Raw genomic sequence first — 20,077 nt, 5'->3', positions numbered from 1 at the left:
AAAAATAACAACTCATGCTTGTTTTAATTTATCGTGCCATTAACTGATTTATTGCTTATGTCTAAGTTTCTGATGTTCTCCTGTTACAGCTTCATATTTAATGTGCCTCCAGCACCTAAAATGTGGGGAAATAACCAATTTGCTTAAAACCCGTCTGGTCGTTTTGGGTCGTGTTGACGCTGAATGAACTCTTGATGCTGGCGGCGGAGGGCAGCGGGTTGAAAGGACGGGAAGAGGAGGTCGTCATCATCAGCAGGGATAATGACAGATTTCCTCTTCTTGTTCCTAAATAACCCAACAACCTTTATCGTGTCGTCTCTCTCTGAACATCTTGTTTATGTCCGTGGCTCGTTGACTTCTGTTCTTTATCGCTGCTCATGCTCCCGTAGAGAGAGAGCTCTCCGACCTTTTTTACGGTTTCCAGGTTTCACCTTTGCTGCCTTCTCTCTCTCTCTCTCTCTCTCTCTCTCTCTCTCTCTCTCTCTCTCGTGCAGATGGCTGCCTACTTTGGATACTCAGTGGCTGCCTCTGATGTTAACAGCGATGGGTAAGTGTGGTTTTTCCTGCCTTGTCCTCTAACAGCTGACATTTCCTGGCTGTGGCGCTAAAAACCACTCGAAGGCTTAATGAAGCACTCGTGTAAACCCCACGCCACCTCCTGCCTTGGTGGTGTTTAAGTGGAACCAGGCGCACGCTCGGCGTTCGGGTGACATCATTAAACGCAGAGGTCACATTTGAAGTGTTTACGGCTCTGCTTACTTAGAACCTGTGAAAAGAATTGATTCGTTTACTCAGAAATGAGCTGCACTACATCTGAAAAGGACAACCCGCCACATTTATTGACACCTGTGGCAAACACTTCAACACCAGCCACTTCCTGTTTCCTTTGGATATAAATGTGATCAGACACGTCTTTTAGATGCTCTTCAGAGATGGAATATCAAGCTGAAATGCTGTCATTTAAAGCAGATGTATGCTGATGTCTAGACGCTTCACCTAAACCTGCTAACGTGACATGTTAAGTTAACCTTTACGTTAAGTTAACAACTGGTTGCTTTTGGTTTTCTGAAAAATATTAAAACCTGACATTGGCTGCATTACGGATGTGCACAAATCTTTGTCTATATTCTAATGTCAAAAACACAGTTTCACAATTGCGATGCTTTCATTAGATATGAAATAAAATTAATATCACTCGTGAACAAGCTCGTTCACGCGATAAGTCATTAAATATTATGGCGATGGCGGATGTAAAGGGTTAGGTGAAATTATATTCATATTCCAGCCGTGGCTGAAGTTTTTGTTTATGTATTCAGGCACCAGAGCGACAAGCCGCTGATACGCGAGAGCGGCTGTGTACGCAGTGGACTGCAGCCGGCGATTTTACAGAGGATTCAACACGTTGGAATGACATAACCTTTTATGAACTGTGACACATCATAGCTGTCTCAAAATGGAAGACGACTACTTCCTGTTGTCGTCTTTGTCGTTTCTGCCAGTAGTAACGTCCAGTTGTTGATCACATCACTCATGATGCGAAAGAAGTCTTTCTGTTGGAAAATGCTTCTATTCCTATACGGCTAAAAATAACCCACCTCATCCTAGTGCAAAAACCTTGAAAAACGTGAGTTTCCTCTAAATTGCTGTGTTTCTATTAAGCAAATTTATTTTTGTAATTTCAGTTTCCTCAATTCTGTGGTTTACGGAAACGCAGCTCGTGTCCGATGGAGGAGAGTCTCTTGATTCTCTCCTAATCGGAGCAATCGTAGAACATGAGTAACAAACAAAGCTGGGAGAGGACTCGTTTATCTTGTCTGCCACTGGTGAATTGCAACCCCTACTCCTAGCTAAAGAGCGCTAATAAACCTTTAGAGAGTGTCGGGTTCTAAGGATGTTTTATTTCAGTGAGTTTTACTGTGAAACGAGCAGTGAGGACCAGATGAGACGGTCGGTTCTTATTTTCATGTCGTCTGGGTTTCAGGTTTGTGGACGTGTTGATTGGAGCTCCGCTCTTCATGGACCGAGGCACGGATGGGAAACTGAGGGAGGTGGGACAGGTATGAAACGCACACCTACACACACACACACACACACACACACACAGACACACACAGACACACCATTCACTGAATGTGGACACGTAGCAGAGCAGCTGGAGGAGATCAAGATGAATCACTGTCAACACACCAGATGTTTTTTCCACACCAGTAGAAAAAAATAAGTAAACAAAAAGATTTAAAAAACCCTGAATACTTGCGCTGTCATGACGACACAGATGAGTAAAAACATTTCACATGTGACGGTTCACCTCTACAACTGTTTTGCTACGTATTTCAGTCCAGAGGTCATTCTCTGAATATGTCCAGATTGGATTGTTTTTGTCATATTCTGCATAAATGCTCTTAAACTATTACCAGATGAACCCGATGTTAAAACATGTTATCTTTTGAAATACGACAACTGGAATAATAAAATGGCAATGGGAATAATCTATCATTTAAATTAATTTTATTCAGAAATAATTAAATTGTATTATAGATTTTGTTTAAAGTTTTTGTCTAAATACTATATAAAATATTTTTTTAACACAAGGTTTGTTGGACTGTGAGAACCTCTGACTCTTGGCTAATTTGTTCTGCCTACAGTCTAATTCACATGTATTTTTGGTATTTTGATGAAGGAGTTAATTTAAGAGGCTCCCCAAAGAATCGGCTTGTTGCTTTGAAGCATTTGGATTAATTTCTGCTTATCTGTTTTAAATAAAAACACTCAGATCATGTTAAATATTTGTGTTTCATCCCTGGTTATCATTGGTCTATTAAAGGCTGAAAGAAGATTTATGTCCAGACTTTATAAAATAAAAAAGATAAGAAGGAAAAAAAAACAGAACCCATTTAGTCTGATCTACTTTTATGCCTTAGTTCACACTTTAACCTGATTCCCTTTCAATAATTTGGTTTGTGGTTTGAGATGATTTCTTTCTTTTAAAGGTATAATTGGAAATGTGTCCAACATTTCAGCTGTCCTTTTCCAGGAACACATACAGAGATGCATCTACTTTTGTCTTAACGGCTGCGTGTCCTCCAGGTGTCCGTCTACCTGAGCCGAGGCGGCTTCTCCTTTCAGCCGCCGCAGCTGCTGACCGGAGCCGAGGTTTACGCCAGATACGGCTCATCCATCGCGGCGCTGGGGGACCTGGACAGGGACGGGTACAAAGGTCGGACCTCTAGGCATCATTTCTGTTGCTTCGCTAAAACCAGATTTTGCTGTGAAGCGCAGCCATCTGCGCCAGGCGTACGGAGAAAATTCAGCTGGAAAAAGGATGATGGGGATTCTGGGGTCACATGATATGAATATCACATATTCCCGTCTCAATCTGAGAAAAATAATAGGATTCAACAAAACCTGAATGTTTAAAACTCTATGGGACGACGACCAGGTGAAATAATGACATAAATCAGTATGTAAGGAAAATATTTCAAGATTATGAGATCGAGAGGAACTTATTATAGAAACAAGGAGGAAATCACAAGCAATATGGACACTAAAAACAAAGTATTGTACAATTATTACAGGTGGAATTTGAACTAATTACAGAGAATTTAATGCTTGGAAATTTTAATCAGATTTTGATTTTTTTTTTTATAACATGCAAATGTTCTGGCTGGCACCTTTGTGTTCAAATGTTTCTGGTACTTTTACAAGCGACATCCACAAACAACGATGATCGACGAAGCTGCTTCTCTTGGCCTGCTGCGGCGTCGTTTCTCCTTTAAACAATCTGATTGGACCCTGGAAAACACTAGTGCTGTGCTAAAGGAGTTAGCCTGTCAGCTATTCAAGCCTAAACTAGCATCTCAATGTTAAACATGTAGCAGCTAGCACAGACGACCCCAATGCTACGTTTTGAAGTAACTTTTCATGAATGAAGGGGGGAACACTGGAAACACTGGAAACACTGGAAAAGCTAAATGAATGTAACGAGACTTTGTACCAATTTGAATAACATTAAAAACAACAAATATCTTTGTCCTTTAGTCCATATGAATATTTATCCAGTAATTTAACAGGAAATATTGTTTTTAATTTGGATATACGCCAATATATGGTTTTCGATTGAGATTAATTAATTACTTACAGACCCTGCATCTCTACTAATGATACTTTATTGTAATCATTCAAGGGAAATTTCAATAAAAAACTAGAAATCGATTTTAATTTAGACCCTGACACAAGTTTTGCATGTCAAACAGCTGAAAGCTCCTCTGACCGTTCTCACTGAGACGATCCAGTAAACGTAGTCACGGCTCTGCCGTCGTCCGTTTCCATGACGCTTCGTCTTGAGCAGACTCTGACCCCGGTGTCTCCCTCCTCAGACGTGGCCATCTCTGCCCCCTACGGAGGCCCGGACCACAACGGCCTGGTCTACATCCACAACGGCCACGCCTCGGGGATCGACTCCACAGCCTCTCAGGTAAACGTCAACCGTCGGCATGAGACGCCCCGACACAAAACGAGGGTCAAAGGTGACCCGGCACACTTACTCCGTCCCGTGAAGCTGAGTTTGATCAGCACGTTTCTGTCGTAGTAACATCCAATTAGCTACAGACCTTCACAATAAGAGCCTTAACAATGAATTACTGGATTTTTTACTTTCATATGTAGAAAATATACATTAAAAATGTTAAACTTTGTTGGCCAATCAGCTTCTACTGTCGTACAGAAGCACACAAGAAAAAAGACAAACGACACAAGACATGAGTAGACAGGAACCTGATGCTGCAGCCGTCATGGGAGGCGCTCCACTTTCATAATAACATGATGGTAGAGGAGGGGAAAATATCTCTTAAAAAATATATATATTCACTTTGTTGGACTGTTTTGTATTTACAGCTGTTAAAATGATATTTCCTTCTTCAGAGGAAGTTTAGTTTTACATAAATTCCTTGTTTTTCTCAACACATTGTTAAAAACAAATGAAATTATTTTTTCACCACTAATGCTCCAGAAAATGCTCAGAAAAGGTCCGGTGTGTTTTAGTGTTCAGTTTGAAATCAGCTGACGTGGTTTTGGATCTCCATTTTTACCTTCCAATGTTGTTTTTAATTGAACAAAATAAAACAAAAAAAATTAAACAAATGTATAAAAATTCAAGATCCACAACAAACGCCTCTTAATTCCTCCCGTCTTCTCTCCCCCTCAGGTCCTGCAGGGTAAATGGGCGTCCAGCTACATGCCTGCTAGCTTCGGCTATTCCATGACAGGAAGTACAGACATAGACCAGAACGGATACCCAGGTAAACTTCACTCACACCAACTCTTTTACCAACAGACCCATTAAGGCTTTTTAACATTCTGAACCGCGGTTGTGTCCAACAGATTTGGTGGTTGGAGCGTTTGGAGCGGACAAAGCTGTTCTATACAGGTAACCCCATCTAAATCTCATCTTCTGCCTTCTGGTGTGTGTGTGTGGCACATATATATGTGTGTGTGTGTGTGTGTGTGTGTGTGTGTGTGTGTGTGTGTGTGATCCCCTGCTGATGCCTCTGACTGAAAGGGAGAAGTTTAATGAGCGAGGCCACCTCTGATATCAAAGAGCTACTGTTTTTCATTCACTTCACTCCTACTGGCTTTATAGAAGCTACGAGTACAGAGGAGCGTTCACATGACGCTTCATGCGTCCTCCTTAGTGTTGGAACACTTTTACGCTTCTTAATCCAGGCAAAACACTTTCAGAGCACAAACTGTGTTCATCTATTCAATCACTTCATGTCTTAATCATACGTAGTGGACATCCTATCAACATTTGGACTTTTAGTTTTATCGTGGTGATATTGTGATGAGGATATAAGTGACGACTTATTAAAGTTTTAGGTGACTGTATTGGTTGTGTGTCACAGCAATTGTAGCCCCACAAAGACAAACGCTGCCCTTGAAAAACATTCCAGTTTGTCAAATATTTCTTTAGGATAAAAATCACGTGAAAAGTGTGACTTGTATTGCTAATAAACTGCTCCCTTAACCGCATTTAGTCATATTTGCACACAAATTCATATTTCTTTATGCTTTTATTGGACAGACAGTGGAGACAAATGGTAAAACTAACAATCCTGACAGTTTTGAACATAATTAACTGTAATTTATCGTGACCAGGATGAATCTGGATTCTTATCGTACAAAGAAATTTATCACGATAAACGATGCGATAAATGCCAACCCTCCTTCATGTTCCTGTGCATCAGAGCTCGTCCAGTCATCAGTGTGAACGCCACGTTGGACATAAACCCCCAGATCATCAACCCAGAGGAGAAGAGCTGCACCATCCCTCAAACCAACACGCAGGTGTCATGGTGAGCGATCGCACCTCGAATGCATCGTCCATTTTTATCCTGACACTGAAGGTTTCCTACTATGATATATTTTAGCTGAGCTCTCATGAATGTTTAGTGATTTTAAGCAAACCCTTAGCTTTACTCAGAGCTGACTCCTGTCAAAGTGTCTGACTTTCACTGAGGTTAGTTTGTTTTGCTTCACAGTTTTAAAGTGAAGTACTGTCTGGCAGCCGGCGGCTTTGGAGCTCCATCCTCTCTGAGTGAGTGAAACGGCTGCAGCCATTTATGGTTGCAGTCGTTAACGTCAGACGATGGGTCAAGTATTTCACACATTCAGAAGGGAAAGCCATGCTTTTCATGTTATTCCTAGTATTATTTGACAATGTGAGAGTATTGCTTCCAGCTAGTGAAAACATGAAATTCAGTTTTGACTGCATTATTACATCAGATCAAACGCACTTTAAACAGTCTTTACACAGAATGTTCTGGCCATGTGTAGATCGTCAAAATTTGGTTTCCACATTTTTAAGCCATGTTTCCATCAATGTTTTTCTTTTTAAGCAAGTTTTTCAGTATGGCATTGGAAAAGGTTAATGGGAAAAAGTTTTATTCTGGCTTGAGGTAGATTTTGACTTTCCTAAAAAAAGTTAAAACGCCAAAGAGGAAACGTATTTGCCGAGTAAGTTTTGACATGAGGGAATGTTTCCCATCCACTGGTGTGTTTGTGCCTTCGTTGAGTTTCGTTTCTTCAGCCTGACAGCTGGTAGCAACACGTAGGGGAGGGGGGGCTCTACTCTACTGTCCAGAGTCTGTAAAAACTCTTGTCGCTTGTTTCATTCCTATCGAAGGAATAGTGTGATGGAAAATGTTCCCTTTTCCACTTCCTGCCGCAGGTTTTCGTGTGGACCTCACGCTGGATCGCCTGAAGCAGAAGGAGGCGACCAAACGCGCCCTCTTCCTCCACAGCGCAACCTATCAGTACTCCAAGAACATGACGGTGAACAGCAACAGACGGCTGGCCTGCGAGGAGCAGGAAGTCTACTTAAGGGTGAGGAAGCTGTAGACGAATCAGAACCAACTCGATTCCCTTTCTCGGACATGCATTCATCAAAAGGTGAACAACTGTTTGGTTGTGAGATGTGGATAACGATCCGTCCCACAGCTTCGAAACATGAGGTTTTAAAGACAAAATCAGTGATGATCTAAATGTTTGTTTGTTGTGTGTGAGGAGAGAAAGGAGGACAGACCGGGTACAGAGAACACCCTGGAAGTCTGCAAAAAGAGAGAAGAAGAAACAGAACCGCAAAACAACAAACATCCATCTGTAACAATAGCTACTGCATCGCTGCAAAGTACACAGTACTAAAGTAACGGTTAAGGGTGCCGATGTCGCTATCCAATATTAGTACTGCTGTTGTGGCAGTATTAATATTTACCAATATTTTCCTTTATCAAATGTTTTATCTAATTACTCAATTAACTGGCAGAATAATCAATAGATTATTACTAAAATAATCGCTTACAACAGGCCTCATCCTCTTCCTTTCAGTTTCTGGTGGACCTCAGACAAATTCTGATTTCATGTTCAGGTTTTGTGTGTAAACCTAGAAATGTGGCCTGTGAGTCTTTAAAGGTGGTTTTGATTGGGGATCCGTTCTTTTTAAATGACTGCATGTTTACATTGTTTATGCAGTGATTCAGCACATACAATTAGGCCTGTCGCAATAATCAATAGATCAATTAATCGTGTTATGAATTAAAACGAAGTTAATAATTTCCTTTTGCATAATTTGTCGTTTTTCTCTTTCTACCAAAAACTGGATGACTAAAGTCTTCCGTCTGGTGCTCCAGATTCAAATAGATGGTGTTTTTTTGTTGTTTTTTGAAGGACAATTTTGTTTACAGAGACTCCATAATTAATTTTATTTTATTGTTATTGTTTTGTTTATTTAAAATGTTGTCCAACTCCAGTGTTAAATGTTCATTACAATTGAACATTTATTTTAATGTTTTAATGTTACCATAGCACAGCTTGGAAATGGTTCTCAAAACAACAACATTATAGCTCATCACAATAACTTCTGGAACAATTTATTGTCCAGCAAACAGTGTCGTAGTGAGAGACCTACATGACTTTCAGGTCTTCCTGATGCGTGGATCCAGCTTTCTGCCGTCAGTCGGCTTCTTTCCCTCACAGCCTCTGCTTCCCTTTCACATTCTGTTCCCACAGAAGTGTATTTATTACTGCAGCTCTTCAGAGGCCTGCCTGATGCCTTATTTGCACACATAGTGAGTGAGATATTGCGCTATCATTGCAGATTACATCAATGTTTAGCTATGTAAAAGGGCCTTGAATTATTACTCACACCGCTTTGGTTTTATGGGACAGACCAACACAGAGTGGAATGAAAACTATATATTTTTTTAAAGAATAAAAACCTGAATAGTTCCCATTTGTTTCTAGCCCACTTTGCTCTCTTTTCTTGATCATAAAATCCAGTGTTTGTGGAGGCCACCTGCGTCCACCTGTGTTTGATTTAATGTCAGTTTAAATCCAGATGTTCTGGGAAGCAGGAGAACAAGAAACACGTCAGATAAGTTCAGAGAGCAAGTCGAGAGGAGATTGATGCAGGATTAGGTGTGGCAAGAAAACTGTTCAATCCGTTACTGCTAACTCAGATTTGAATTACTCTGCAATGATTACAGATTATTGAAAACAAAGCTGTGTTTGTTTAAAAAGGAAGGGAATGGGGGCCCTGGTTTCTCCCAAAATGTGACCAAATCTCATCTCGTGGATGAACTTGTAGACCTCCATTCACCTCTCCAACAAACCCAACGTGATTTGTGTTTACAGGGTATCCACAGGTCCTTAAAAAGTCACAGACTTTTAAGACTTTTTTTTTTAAGTCACAGGTCCTTAAAAAGTCTAGACTTAAGGCCTTAAAATGTCTTAAATTCATTTAAAAAATGTAGGATGGTCTTAAATTCTGTTGTGGCAGGACTATTTAATCTCACATATGTACTTTTCTGTCAGGCAAAAGTTTGAGTCACGTGCTGACATATTCACTGCTAACTAGCTGCTAAAGTATTCACTGCTAACTAGCTGCTATTGTAACCTTAGCTAGCTTTTTTTGTGCCCATCTATGCTAAATGCTAATTTATTGCTAGTTAGCTGGATAAGGTTAATTTTCGGCACTGGCTCACTTTTTTGTTTTACCAACTGAGACGAGGCTGCACACATTCTGTGCAACAACAGCTTAGGCTAGGCAATGCAGCGTTTAAGGCTGCAGAGAGCCTTAAACACAGAGTGGCTGCTAAGAGCCACAAACAAACCCCAAAAATGTCACAATTGCTACTTGATTGTAACAAAGCAGGATCTCCCAAACATCCCCTATACTTAAGTTTTTTTCAGTCTTAATTTTAATCCAAGGTGGCGTTGAAAAGGTCTTAAAAAGTCTTGAATTTGACTTGCTGAAACCTGCAGATACCCTGGTTTAAGTCTATTCTGCACATATTGAACATCTACTTGACCTCATGTGAAAGTGTATAGACAGGCTGGGAAAGGCAAGAGTCTAAAACTAAACGTATAATACTGAATGTTTCCATAAAATCAAACAGAAAAACAGTCAACCTGAAGCTGCACATCTGATCCCTTCTCCTTTTCATCCAGGACGACCGCGAGTTTCGGGATAAGATCACTCCCATCTCCGTGGCGATGGAGTACAGTCTGGACTACCAGCTGGCTGCAGATAAGACCGGACTGCTGCCCATCATCAACATCTGGGCACCGACCAACGTCACCAAGCAGGTACTCACTGCAGACGGGGCGGCGGGTCAGGGGAGTCCAAAGTGTGGCCCGGGAGCCATTTAATTTATTAAACTGCTAAATATGGGAAGCGTTTTGAAAGAAAGTGACCCAGATCCTGTTCTTACAACTGATGGTAAACTGGTTCAGTCGATCCTGAAAGCATATTGGGGCCATATTAAGAAAAAAACTAAGTGTAAAATTAAGACTTTATTATCATAATACAACAACTTTATTGTCGTTGTATTATGTATTATCTTTCTTTATTCTGGTAAGTTTATGACTTTATTCAAATTCAGTTCAGTTCAAAAATACTTTAATACCGTAAGGGAAATTAAATGTTTTAAAACTGTTCTAAAATACTATGAACTTTATTCTCATACAAGTTTATTTTCGTTAAATGACTTCATTCTCATGACTTTATCGTCTTATTTTTTGTGTGCTCTTAATACTTCGTTGTGCTTTTAATACAGGAAACATGAAAAATAAAGCATTTTTGTAGGAAAATCCTCGTCCTACAAAAATACGATTTTTTTTTCTCTCCAAAAGAAACACCTAAAATTTGATTACATTTTTTCTCTTCTTCATCTTAATTTTTAATTTGATCGACCTGCGAGACTTTTGAGTGGACAATCTTGGCTCGCGTGTCTAACGTGCCACTGTTGCTATGGTAACTTAAACAGAGAAGTTAAACCAGCACCATGTTGGCACAGAGTTGGACTCGGATCGAAGCCCACAGTGTTGGCTTGGTTTTAGAAACAGTGAATCTCCCTCTAGTGGCTCCTGTTGGTCCTGAACCAACTGGTTCCTCTGACAGTAATTGATTTTCTGTTCTCTCTTCTTCTCCAGGCTCACATTCTGCTGGATTGTGGCGAAGACAACATCTGCAAACCCGACCTCAAGCTGTCGGTGGAGAGGTTGGTGCAGCGAAGTCGATTAAACAAAACCAGTCATGACGGCGTTGAAGAGTCGTTAGAGGTCGTAACCGTCTGTGTCCTCTGATTGGCCGCAGCGACCGGAAGAAGATCTACATCGGCGACGACAACGCCCTCACCCTGATGGTCACGGCGGAGAACAGGGGCGAGGGCGCCTACGAGGCCGAGCTGCACGTCTACCCGCCTCAGCAGGCCGACTTCACTGGCGTGGTCCGCAGTCAGGTAGAGCTGGTCGCATCTCACGTTTTCCACCCAGGGTGAACGGCAAAAAGTCGCATAAAACGCAAAGAACCGTCTTTGGAGTCTCACAGTAATCCGTGTCTTTATGTGCATGGCTTACGACAGAACCTGTGGAAGTCATGATCTTATTTTGTGATAAAGAACTCTTTGATTTCCTCTGCCTGGGAACAAACATCTAAATATGCGACCTGACAGAGGAAGTCATCGGAAAACTAGGAAGCTGGTTGTGAATTGGTGTTTCCCCCATTAGTGTGTCTTTAAATCTTCAATCTACATTTCAACCCTCTGAACTAAACAAACTGGATGCTTTCTTTTTTATTTCCAACAAAGTACTGACCAGTTAGGTTCCCTATTAAATTTTTGGGTTTTGAAGATCATATTAGGACGGTTCATCATCTTTGACGAGTGTTGTTTTAAAGTTTCTATTTATTTGGACTTTGAATAAAAAAAAAAATGTTGTGAAAACTTACTTTGGTATAAGTTTTAACAGATGTTACTTCATAGAAATAATAAATTTTAACACATCATCAAAATATCAGTAGCAGAACTTTGAGACGATCGTTCAACTGTGTATTTTTTTTATCGGCTCACGTCAGATCCTAGTAACTCACCTACTTTTCTCATTAAAACAACTTTTTTTCTTCTCATAATCTTAACACTTTTTTGTTGTTTTTAAAATTGGGTCTTTTGTGCGCTAGTGTTATGACGATGTTCTCATACTTCAGCTAAAGTGTTCGTAGCCTCGCCCTGATGCTCCGAATACTCAGAAGGGAGGATTTAAATGAACACCACTTTCTGATGATATTTTCCTGTCATTTGTAATTTTGTTTTTAGAAAAGAAAAGAAGCATAAAAAAAACTCAACTCAAATCAGAAATTGGATCTGGTGTAAAAAATACAGAACCTTTATTTATTATCTAAGATCTCATCCGGTTGATATGTGTACGATGACGTTGTGACGTTCCTTCCTGCTTGCTCTCCCACAGACTCTCTCCAGGCTCTCCTGTGCTTACAAGAAGGAGAATGAGACCAAGATGGTGGTGTGTGACCTGGGAAACCCCATGAAGAAAGACACAACGGTCAGTCAGAGGCAACGCAGTGACGTCCAACACCCGGCATCTTTAAAAACATCCCAGAGTAAATTACTTATAGCGCCTCGGAAACGGACTCGTCATCTTGAACCTTTTCACGTTTCATCCCAACACGACCACAGATGAGATCTAATGATCGACGCACAGAGTTTATTAGAGAGCATTAATGAACAGATGAAGACCTGAGTCTGTGTTTGGTTGATGGGAACTCTGCTGTTCATGTCGATGCCAAGCGGACCGCACACCGCTCCAAAAGCACGAAGCCGGCGTTGGCACAATGCTTTCTGGGAAAATGCAATCAAAACAAACGAGTCTAACGCTAGCTTGTACCAACGATAAAAGAAAAATATAAACTAATGCGTTAAAACTTGACGTTACACCATTTTGTTTACATTTCGTGAAGAAGGAAGTTGCGTTTCAGAGGTTTTCCTGTCATTCCCTTCAGTGGTTCTTGGTGCAGCGCCCCCACAGGCAAGGAGGGGAACAGGTTTTTCACAGGGTTTGGATCAATTTATAGCTGAAAATGTTGCATTTTTGGTCCCCAGTCGAGGCGATTCGGTCAGACTTATCAGGTGGGGAAACACTCAAAGTGACATCTCAGGGTTTCCACAGAACTCTACGTCCAACATCCAAACATGGAGAGAGTCCGAAGCAACCGTTCACTTTACACATCTGGTCCTAATGGAGGAACGTCAGGAAGAAAGAGTTTGTTGAAACAAAACCCATTTAAGGTTAAAAACAAGCCAGTAAGGGATTTGGTGAACATGTGGTCAAATCAGAGCAAATTTAGCAAAACTCAGCAAAAAGCTCATTTTACAAAATATTCACAGGGCCTGAAGAGAAGAACAGCACAAAAACCAGACACCTTCTCTGTTCAGCTTCACAATGAACCTTTTTTTAGTCAGTCAAATGTAATCCCAATAAATTCCACTGAAATTTGTTGTTGGAAAGTGACAAAAAGTTGCAAGGGGTGTGAATATTTTTGGGAGCCACTCTCATTGTTTTCAGATATTTTAGGAAGTATCCTGAGACGTTTTGTATGTGTGTATCTCTCCCTGCTCTCATTGGCTCTCGGCTCTGTTCTGTCGTCTCATTGGTCAGATCCTGGCAGAGCTGGGGTTCAGTGTACACCAGCTGTCGGAGGAGGACACCTCCATCAAATTCGACCTCCAGATCGTCAGGTACGCTGCCGCCGCCGCCGCCGCACTTCTAACTGGAATGACAGCAGCTCCACCTGCTGGCCTAGCGAGGAAATAGTTTTATTTTATGGGGAACAGCGAATCTCCATGTTTGCTGCCTTGCAGAAGCTTTAAGCCAACAAGGAAGTCAGTTGGAATCTGATTTTGTTGGTTAAGACTCGTCTAAATGCCAGAGAGTGCATCGCCCCCCCGGCGTTCGCCTGTGTGCTTGTGTTTCTGTGGGAGAGAGCGGAGGGGTGAGGGGGGCCTGAACTATGTTAATGAGAGGTTTGAGCAGGATTTGGTTTCACTCCTCCTCGCCTCTCTGGTGCATTTCCTCAACTTTAAAAGTGTGAGCGTAAAGAAACGTACATCAGGAGCTGCAGTAGAGCTGTGTTGCTCTATTGCAATGCAACATTGATGTACCGTATTTTCCAGACTTTAGAGAAAAAAAATGTGATATGAAGATGGAGGAAAAAGAAAACGTATATAAAATCCTTTTATCTGGATATTATTAAATGTAAATCCCCAGATATGATTTGATGAAACTTTGCTTTTCAGACAGTAATGTTTAATCCTCGGCTTATTTCTGTCAGAATGAATTAATGTTCAATGCATCAGTCAAAAAAAATGTCATTAAAAGGAAAAAAAAACAAACACAAGTCCCAGGACCAACCAAACTGTGGATTTAGTGTCACTTCTAGTCCAGGAAATACGGTACTCGAATGTTTCCTTTTGTTATTATTACAAACATTGTTTTATTAGCTAATTTAAAAATAGGGAAAAAAGGATATATATATATTTCAGAGCAGGCCTGAAATAATCATAGAAGAAATGTAACCAGCCTTTTGTTTGTTTTTTATTTTGACGGTTCATCTCATCACCTCCAGTCGGGAGAAACATGTTGGTCACATTAAGATGAATCCTCCAGAGCTGCACATAATTTATCTGTTCCTATATTCATATCTTGTGTTTTTTTCCTCATTTTTAATCCACGGAGGTGACTGATGTTGTCGTTGTGTTTCAGCTCTAACCAGTTTCAAAACACGAGTCCTCGAGTCTCCAGCGTCACGCAGCTGGACATCCTGGCTAAAGCCTCCATCAGAGGGTAACGCACACATTTCCACACCCTGATTTATTCTTCTTAAATATACGATTTGATCTTTTTTTTTCCTGTGCAAATGTTGGAAGTAGAGTAGGAACAAACCCAGCAGTCAGACTCCCCTGAGTTGTTCCCACTGTCTACTCTTGCCCGTTCATTGTTCTGGGCGTCAGCATGTCGGGACGTATCCATGGAAACGGTGTGTGTTGCTCTCCCAGGTCGTCGTCTCCCTCTCAGGTGCTGCTGCCCATCGCCAACTGGAAGCCCAAAAACCCCCCGGTGCTCGGAGACGACATCGGGCCGCAGATCCTTCACGTTTATGAAGTACGAAAATCTCAAAAAACAAAACGTTTACAGTTAAATAAAGTTAAATATGTTTCTGTTCCTTTGCTCATTTATCTTCTGTTTCCATCTAATCTTAAATTCATGTTTATTTTCTGGGCTGAATATCAAAATGAGGGCTGACATGCAAATTCAGGAGAAACGTGACGAATGTCACCTCGGCTGCTTCTGCTTTATTTACCTTTGAGTAAATCCCAGATGTACCTGAAGGGAGAGTTGCGTTGCGGCGGCTCTGACCTCACGTTGACAGAGTGCTGCTCTTTCAGCTGCTGAACAACGGGCCCAGTACGTTCAGCAAGGCGTCGCTGGAGGTGGAATGGCCGTATCACTTCAGGAACGGCTCTCTGCTCTACATCACCAGCTTTGAGACCGAGGGACCCATCAACTGCACCACCGACGTGGAGATCAACCCACTCAACGTCTCTGTAAGATGCTGTTTTCTTCTTTATCCTGCTCTTTTCTACCCATAAAGAGAATTAAAGTGTCTTTACAGCTTTCTCTGTTGGAAGGAGGAAACTGGGAAAAGCAGCGGCATCCCATTGCATCATAGTATTGATGAAAAGTTTTTGTATTTCAGTAATTAAACTAAAACTCATTGATTCATGTTTGATACAGAAACTATTAGCTAGACAATAAGGATGAAGAGTGCTGACAGGACAATTATCTAGCAGAAAGTTGGTAAACCAAGAAAAGTCTTCGCTAAAGGAATGACTTCTCTGAATGCTGTTAAAAACACGTTAATGGAAAGTTACCCGTATATCAAGGTGTTCATGCATCCCTAAAAAGTCTTAAATTCATTTAAAAAAAATGTAAGTCGGCCTTGAACATGTCAATCTCGGGTCTTAAATTTTGTCGAGGCAGAACTATTTAATCTTGTAGATGCTATGTAGGTTTTTTTCTCATGTGACGTTTCTGTCAGGTGAAAGTTTGAGCCCGAAGCAGACATCTTGGTTACGTTCTGCGACTCGAGGCCGTTGAGGCTTCCGCTAACTAGCTGCTGATAATCATTTGCTAGCTAGCTAGCCTTTTTGCGTAAGTGTAAATTTATCAGCAGTTTGCTGGACGTTTGCCTTCTTCTCTGGCTCACTTCTGTTGCCAACACGTACGATTACACCTGCATTCTGTGCAAAAAAGTTTAGCACCACGATATAAATATCTTCTGTGCATTTCTGTCGCGATACAGGTCTTAAATTTCAGTCATACTGGTCTGAAAAAGTCTTAAATTCAAGTTGGAGGGGAAACCCTGCATGAGTTCGGTATCCATAGAAACTACTGATGTACTGATTTTTGATTTATCTCACTCTGCGTTCAGTTGGGGTTTCAGCCACCAAGTTCCCAGTAAATGTGTTTTGTTTGCCGGTCAGAACCCGCTGGCGACCCAGAAGAACACCAGCGTCGTCAGAGACCGAGAGGCAGAGGGAGGAAACCCGAGACGTCTGAGGAAGAGAGACCTGCAGGCCAGAGAGACGCAGAACGACCTGCAGATACTGGTGCACACACACACACACACACACACAGCATGGCCTGTTTTTATTCCTCACTATCTTTTCTCTTTCATTCCGAGTTTCCTGAGTTTACCTTCTGTTTTTGTCTGACTGCGTGTTCAGGACTGCAACACGGCCGAGTGTCTGAAGCTGAGGTGTCAGGTCGGCCGTCTGGAGAGGAACAAGAACGCCATCCTGTTCATCTACTCCAGACTGGACGTCAACAACTTCCTCAGGGTGCGACAACACAGCAGCTCTTACAACCAATCACTAAGATTCACTTGCCGGGAGGCGTGTTTTATTTTGAAGTTTTGTGGAAGAAACGGTTGATGGGAGAAACTTCTCTTGAGGAAGTTTTTGGCTTTTCTGTAAAAAAAAAAAAGTTAAGGCGCTCAAGGGGAGATGGAAACAGATTTAAGTTTGGATGTAGTGGATCCACAGGTGGATCTTTGGCTTATTAGAGACACAAAACTGAGAAATGTCAGAGTTCAAACCTTCAGTTTGGAGGGAGAACTCTCCATTTTTCTGAAATGTGTGGAGTGTGCGTTCCATCTTGTTTGTTACAGGCAACATCTGTTCAGATTATACTCCAAACCTGCAGATGGAAACACGACTAATTCACGTTTTCCTTTTTTTTTTTTCTGCTTAGCGACATGTCAAAAGTTTGTTTTTCAGTCAGATGGCGCAGACGGCTAATGTCACTTAAATGTATGTTGTTGTTTCTTCCCACAGGCCTTTTTGCAGCTCGGTTTTCAAAGCTTGACTGTTTCTTTTGGTGATGTGTTGCCTCATTTGCTTCATCTTGTTTCCTTTCTCCTCAGACTGAGAATCAGAATCGCTCCTACGTGGTTCGCTCCACAGCCTCGTTTGAGGTCATCGAGATGCCGTATAAGAACCTGCAGACTGAGCTGCCGGCCAACTCCACCACCGTGAGTCCCACTGCAACACGCAGTCATCAGCACACAGCTTGACAGCGCCACGGTTTTCCATGGACAGGAGGCAATGCTGTTAGCTAATCAAAAATATATTATCTATAAAGTACAAATACTTTGTAAAGCGTAAAACGTGTTGCACACAAAATGTTCAGCTCTTTCTTTCTAACCTTAAATTCTGAAGAGAACAATCAAAACCTAGTGGAAGATCGTAAAGATAAACTTCTGGAGGAGAGGCTGAGGTTTGCTCCCTGCTCTCGTTTCCAGGTGAGCGTGTCGGTGACGTGGGTGGCCGACACGGCCCAGCCGGTACCGGCCTGGGTGGTCGCTCTGGCGGTACTCGCAGGACTGCTGCTGCTGGCTTTGCTCATCTTCATCATGTACAAGGTGAGGAAACTTTTAGATCATCTCAACAGCGATGCTAACTCTAAAACGTCTCGTCTCATCGTTGCTGGATTTCAGCAAACAGACGACGACATTGTTGAAAAGAGGTTTCATATCTGATTTGGCAGACCAGGGACTTTGTGAAAGAACAGGAAAATCTCATGTGGGGTTCCTCAAGGCTCCGTTCTCAGGCCACTGTTGTTCCATATCTGCATGATCCCTCAGTTTATTACAACATCTACTGCAAACATGAGCCGGTCTCTATAGAAGTCCATTACTGACACTATAGAAGTGTTTCCATAATGCCAATAAGTTCATCAGAATTTCCTTTATTATTATTGTTGTTGTTGGTCCCAAAAATGATATTTTAGATTTCAGACGCAGTGAGTCCAGAACCAAAGCCTTCATGAAACCTTTTTGAAGCTTCGGGTTCAGAGCTACAAATTAGATGGATACATACTTTATTAGTGCTTTTGGAAATTTCCCTCAGGAAAATTCTAGTTCCCGTCTCCTGGGAATGTTTAATGTTTTGCTTTATTTATTATTGTTATTATTACCTGTGACTGAATGAAAGCAAATACATAAAATTTAGTTTTTATTCTCAACTCTGGAACCGATTTAATCAGAACGTGTTGAACTGAGAGCCTTACTGTTGCTGTATCTGTCCCCAAAGCTCAAATGTATTATCATGTCAAAGCTATTTATTTATTTTAAATTGTTATTTTAATGTTTATTTCCATGTGGCGTCTTGTTTTCTTGTAGTTGTCTTTACCTCTGCTCCATTATTTGTCCTTCAAATGAAGCACTTGTGTCTGAATCGTTCCAACACTTTGCCTCGCCGTATGCATCTTATGTGAGAAAGTTTCCAAATGATCTTTTTTCTTCTTCTTTCCCTTCTCAGCTGGGTTTCTTTAAGAGAGTGCGCCCCCCACAGGTGGACTGCACCGAGAAGGAGCAGCTGCAGCCGGAGGAGAACGGGAACACCGACGCTTAGAGGCCGAGATTTTAAGACGGACAGAGAGAGAAAAAGAGAGAGAGAAAGTTAAGGAGAGAAGAAATCAGGGTAAACCAGCCTAAGAGAGAATCACTGTAGTACTGTTTGGGGGAGGGACAGGTAACTGTATTTGTTTGGCTTTTTTTTTTTTTTAAATCATATTGCATTCGTGCCAAAACAGAAGCTGGAAAACACTGGTCGCAGATAAAAACCCCTCAAGGCTTCAAACCCGCTCGTTTTTAAAAGTTTATGGATCATTTCGTCTCTTTGTGCAGCTTCACGTCTGCCAACCCTGAAGCACTTAACGACTTCTATAAACCCGGACGTGCGTTGCGGTGTGGCTCGCGCTCTGTGGTTCTCTGACATTTAAACCAACACGTACGAAACACTCCCAGCATGCACAGGGAGCAGCAGCCAGGTGCTGAGCCGTCCGTCAGGTTTGGCCTTTCAACAGATTTGCACATTTCTTCTCTTCTTTTCTGTTTTTTTTGTTTGTTTTTGCTTAGTCATCACATTAAACAGGTAATGAACTGATTGGTCATGTCGGCCTTGAAGTCCAGAACTGCTGATGCATGAAGAGAAGTGTAGCAGCTGATGGAGGAAGTGTAGAAGTAGAACCAGTATTAATAAGTACTGGAGTCACCTGATTGAATTAGGACCAACAGCAGCAATAAAACAGCAATATGAAATGAGAACATTTTAGATTCTTGAATATTTTTGGATAAAGATGGACTATATGCTCTGAGAGGAGACGATCAGAGTATCGCAGTCATATATATATATTGTTGTTCTTTGTTTTCTCTCCTGCTTCCTGTGGGTGTTTGGTAACAGTGAGTGTGGGAGTGTCTGCAGGGTTTTCTTGTGTGTTTAAATGCATTTTGTACAAAACAGTAATGGTGATTTACAATAGTGGGTCCAGCTCTATTTAACACAATCAAGAAACTGTTTTCTTTGACCTTTGACCACTTGGTTAAACCCCGGACCTGAAGAAGACGGTTTTAGAATACATCCTGACCCCCGGAGGCCAATATGTGTTACTACACTAAACGTATTTTCTTTTTTCAGCCTTTATGTAGCTAAAAAATACACAACAATGAACAAACTACTCAGTAATTCCAGCTGTCTGTTATTTAATGGTATGCAAATGAGTTTTCATGAAATACGTCTGAATGCTAACGTTATTAGTGTTGAGATGCTTTACCAAGGCCGAGAAAGAGTCACACGCTGTTAGACAAAGGGCCCATAGTAAAGAGTTACAT

General features: G+C 41.4%; 1 protein-coding gene across 1 annotated transcript in view; it reads left to right on the top strand.

Annotated features, from left to right (window-relative positions):
* itgav (integrin, alpha V) overlaps positions 1-19,895 on the top strand; it is a 40,770-nt gene extending 20,875 nt beyond the window's left edge. The window contains exons 11-32 of the mRNA XM_015051839.1: positions 495-547; positions 1,982-2,057; positions 3,088-3,217; positions 4,377-4,474; positions 5,204-5,297; positions 5,380-5,425; positions 6,243-6,350; positions 6,537-6,592; positions 7,226-7,380; positions 10,003-10,140; positions 10,987-11,054; positions 11,150-11,294; positions 12,298-12,390; positions 13,504-13,583; positions 14,608-14,688; positions 14,901-15,006; positions 15,291-15,449; positions 16,389-16,514; positions 16,632-16,745; positions 17,330-17,437; positions 17,708-17,827; positions 18,726-19,895. Of these exons, the coding sequence (XP_014907325.1) occupies positions 495-547; positions 1,982-2,057; positions 3,088-3,217; positions 4,377-4,474; positions 5,204-5,297; positions 5,380-5,425; positions 6,243-6,350; positions 6,537-6,592; positions 7,226-7,380; positions 10,003-10,140; positions 10,987-11,054; positions 11,150-11,294; positions 12,298-12,390; positions 13,504-13,583; positions 14,608-14,688; positions 14,901-15,006; positions 15,291-15,449; positions 16,389-16,514; positions 16,632-16,745; positions 17,330-17,437; positions 17,708-17,827; positions 18,726-18,818 (2,247 nt within the window). The 3' untranslated portion in view covers positions 18,819-19,895. The remainder of the gene's footprint in view (positions 1-494; positions 548-1,981; positions 2,058-3,087; positions 3,218-4,376; positions 4,475-5,203; positions 5,298-5,379; positions 5,426-6,242; positions 6,351-6,536; positions 6,593-7,225; positions 7,381-10,002; positions 10,141-10,986; positions 11,055-11,149; positions 11,295-12,297; positions 12,391-13,503; positions 13,584-14,607; positions 14,689-14,900; positions 15,007-15,290; positions 15,450-16,388; positions 16,515-16,631; positions 16,746-17,329; positions 17,438-17,707; positions 17,828-18,725) is intronic.
* The last annotated feature ends 182 nt before the right edge of the window (positions 19,896-20,077 follow it).

This window comes from Poecilia latipinna, unplaced genomic scaffold, assembly GCF_001443285.1.
Source record: "Poecilia latipinna isolate Pla-1442-1.1 unplaced genomic scaffold, P_latipinna-1.0 Scaffold1070, whole genome shotgun sequence".
Classification (NCBI taxonomy): domain Eukaryota; kingdom Metazoa; phylum Chordata; class Actinopteri; order Cyprinodontiformes; family Poeciliidae; genus Poecilia; species Poecilia latipinna.
This window is presented reverse-complemented; position numbering and strand designations above follow the sequence as displayed.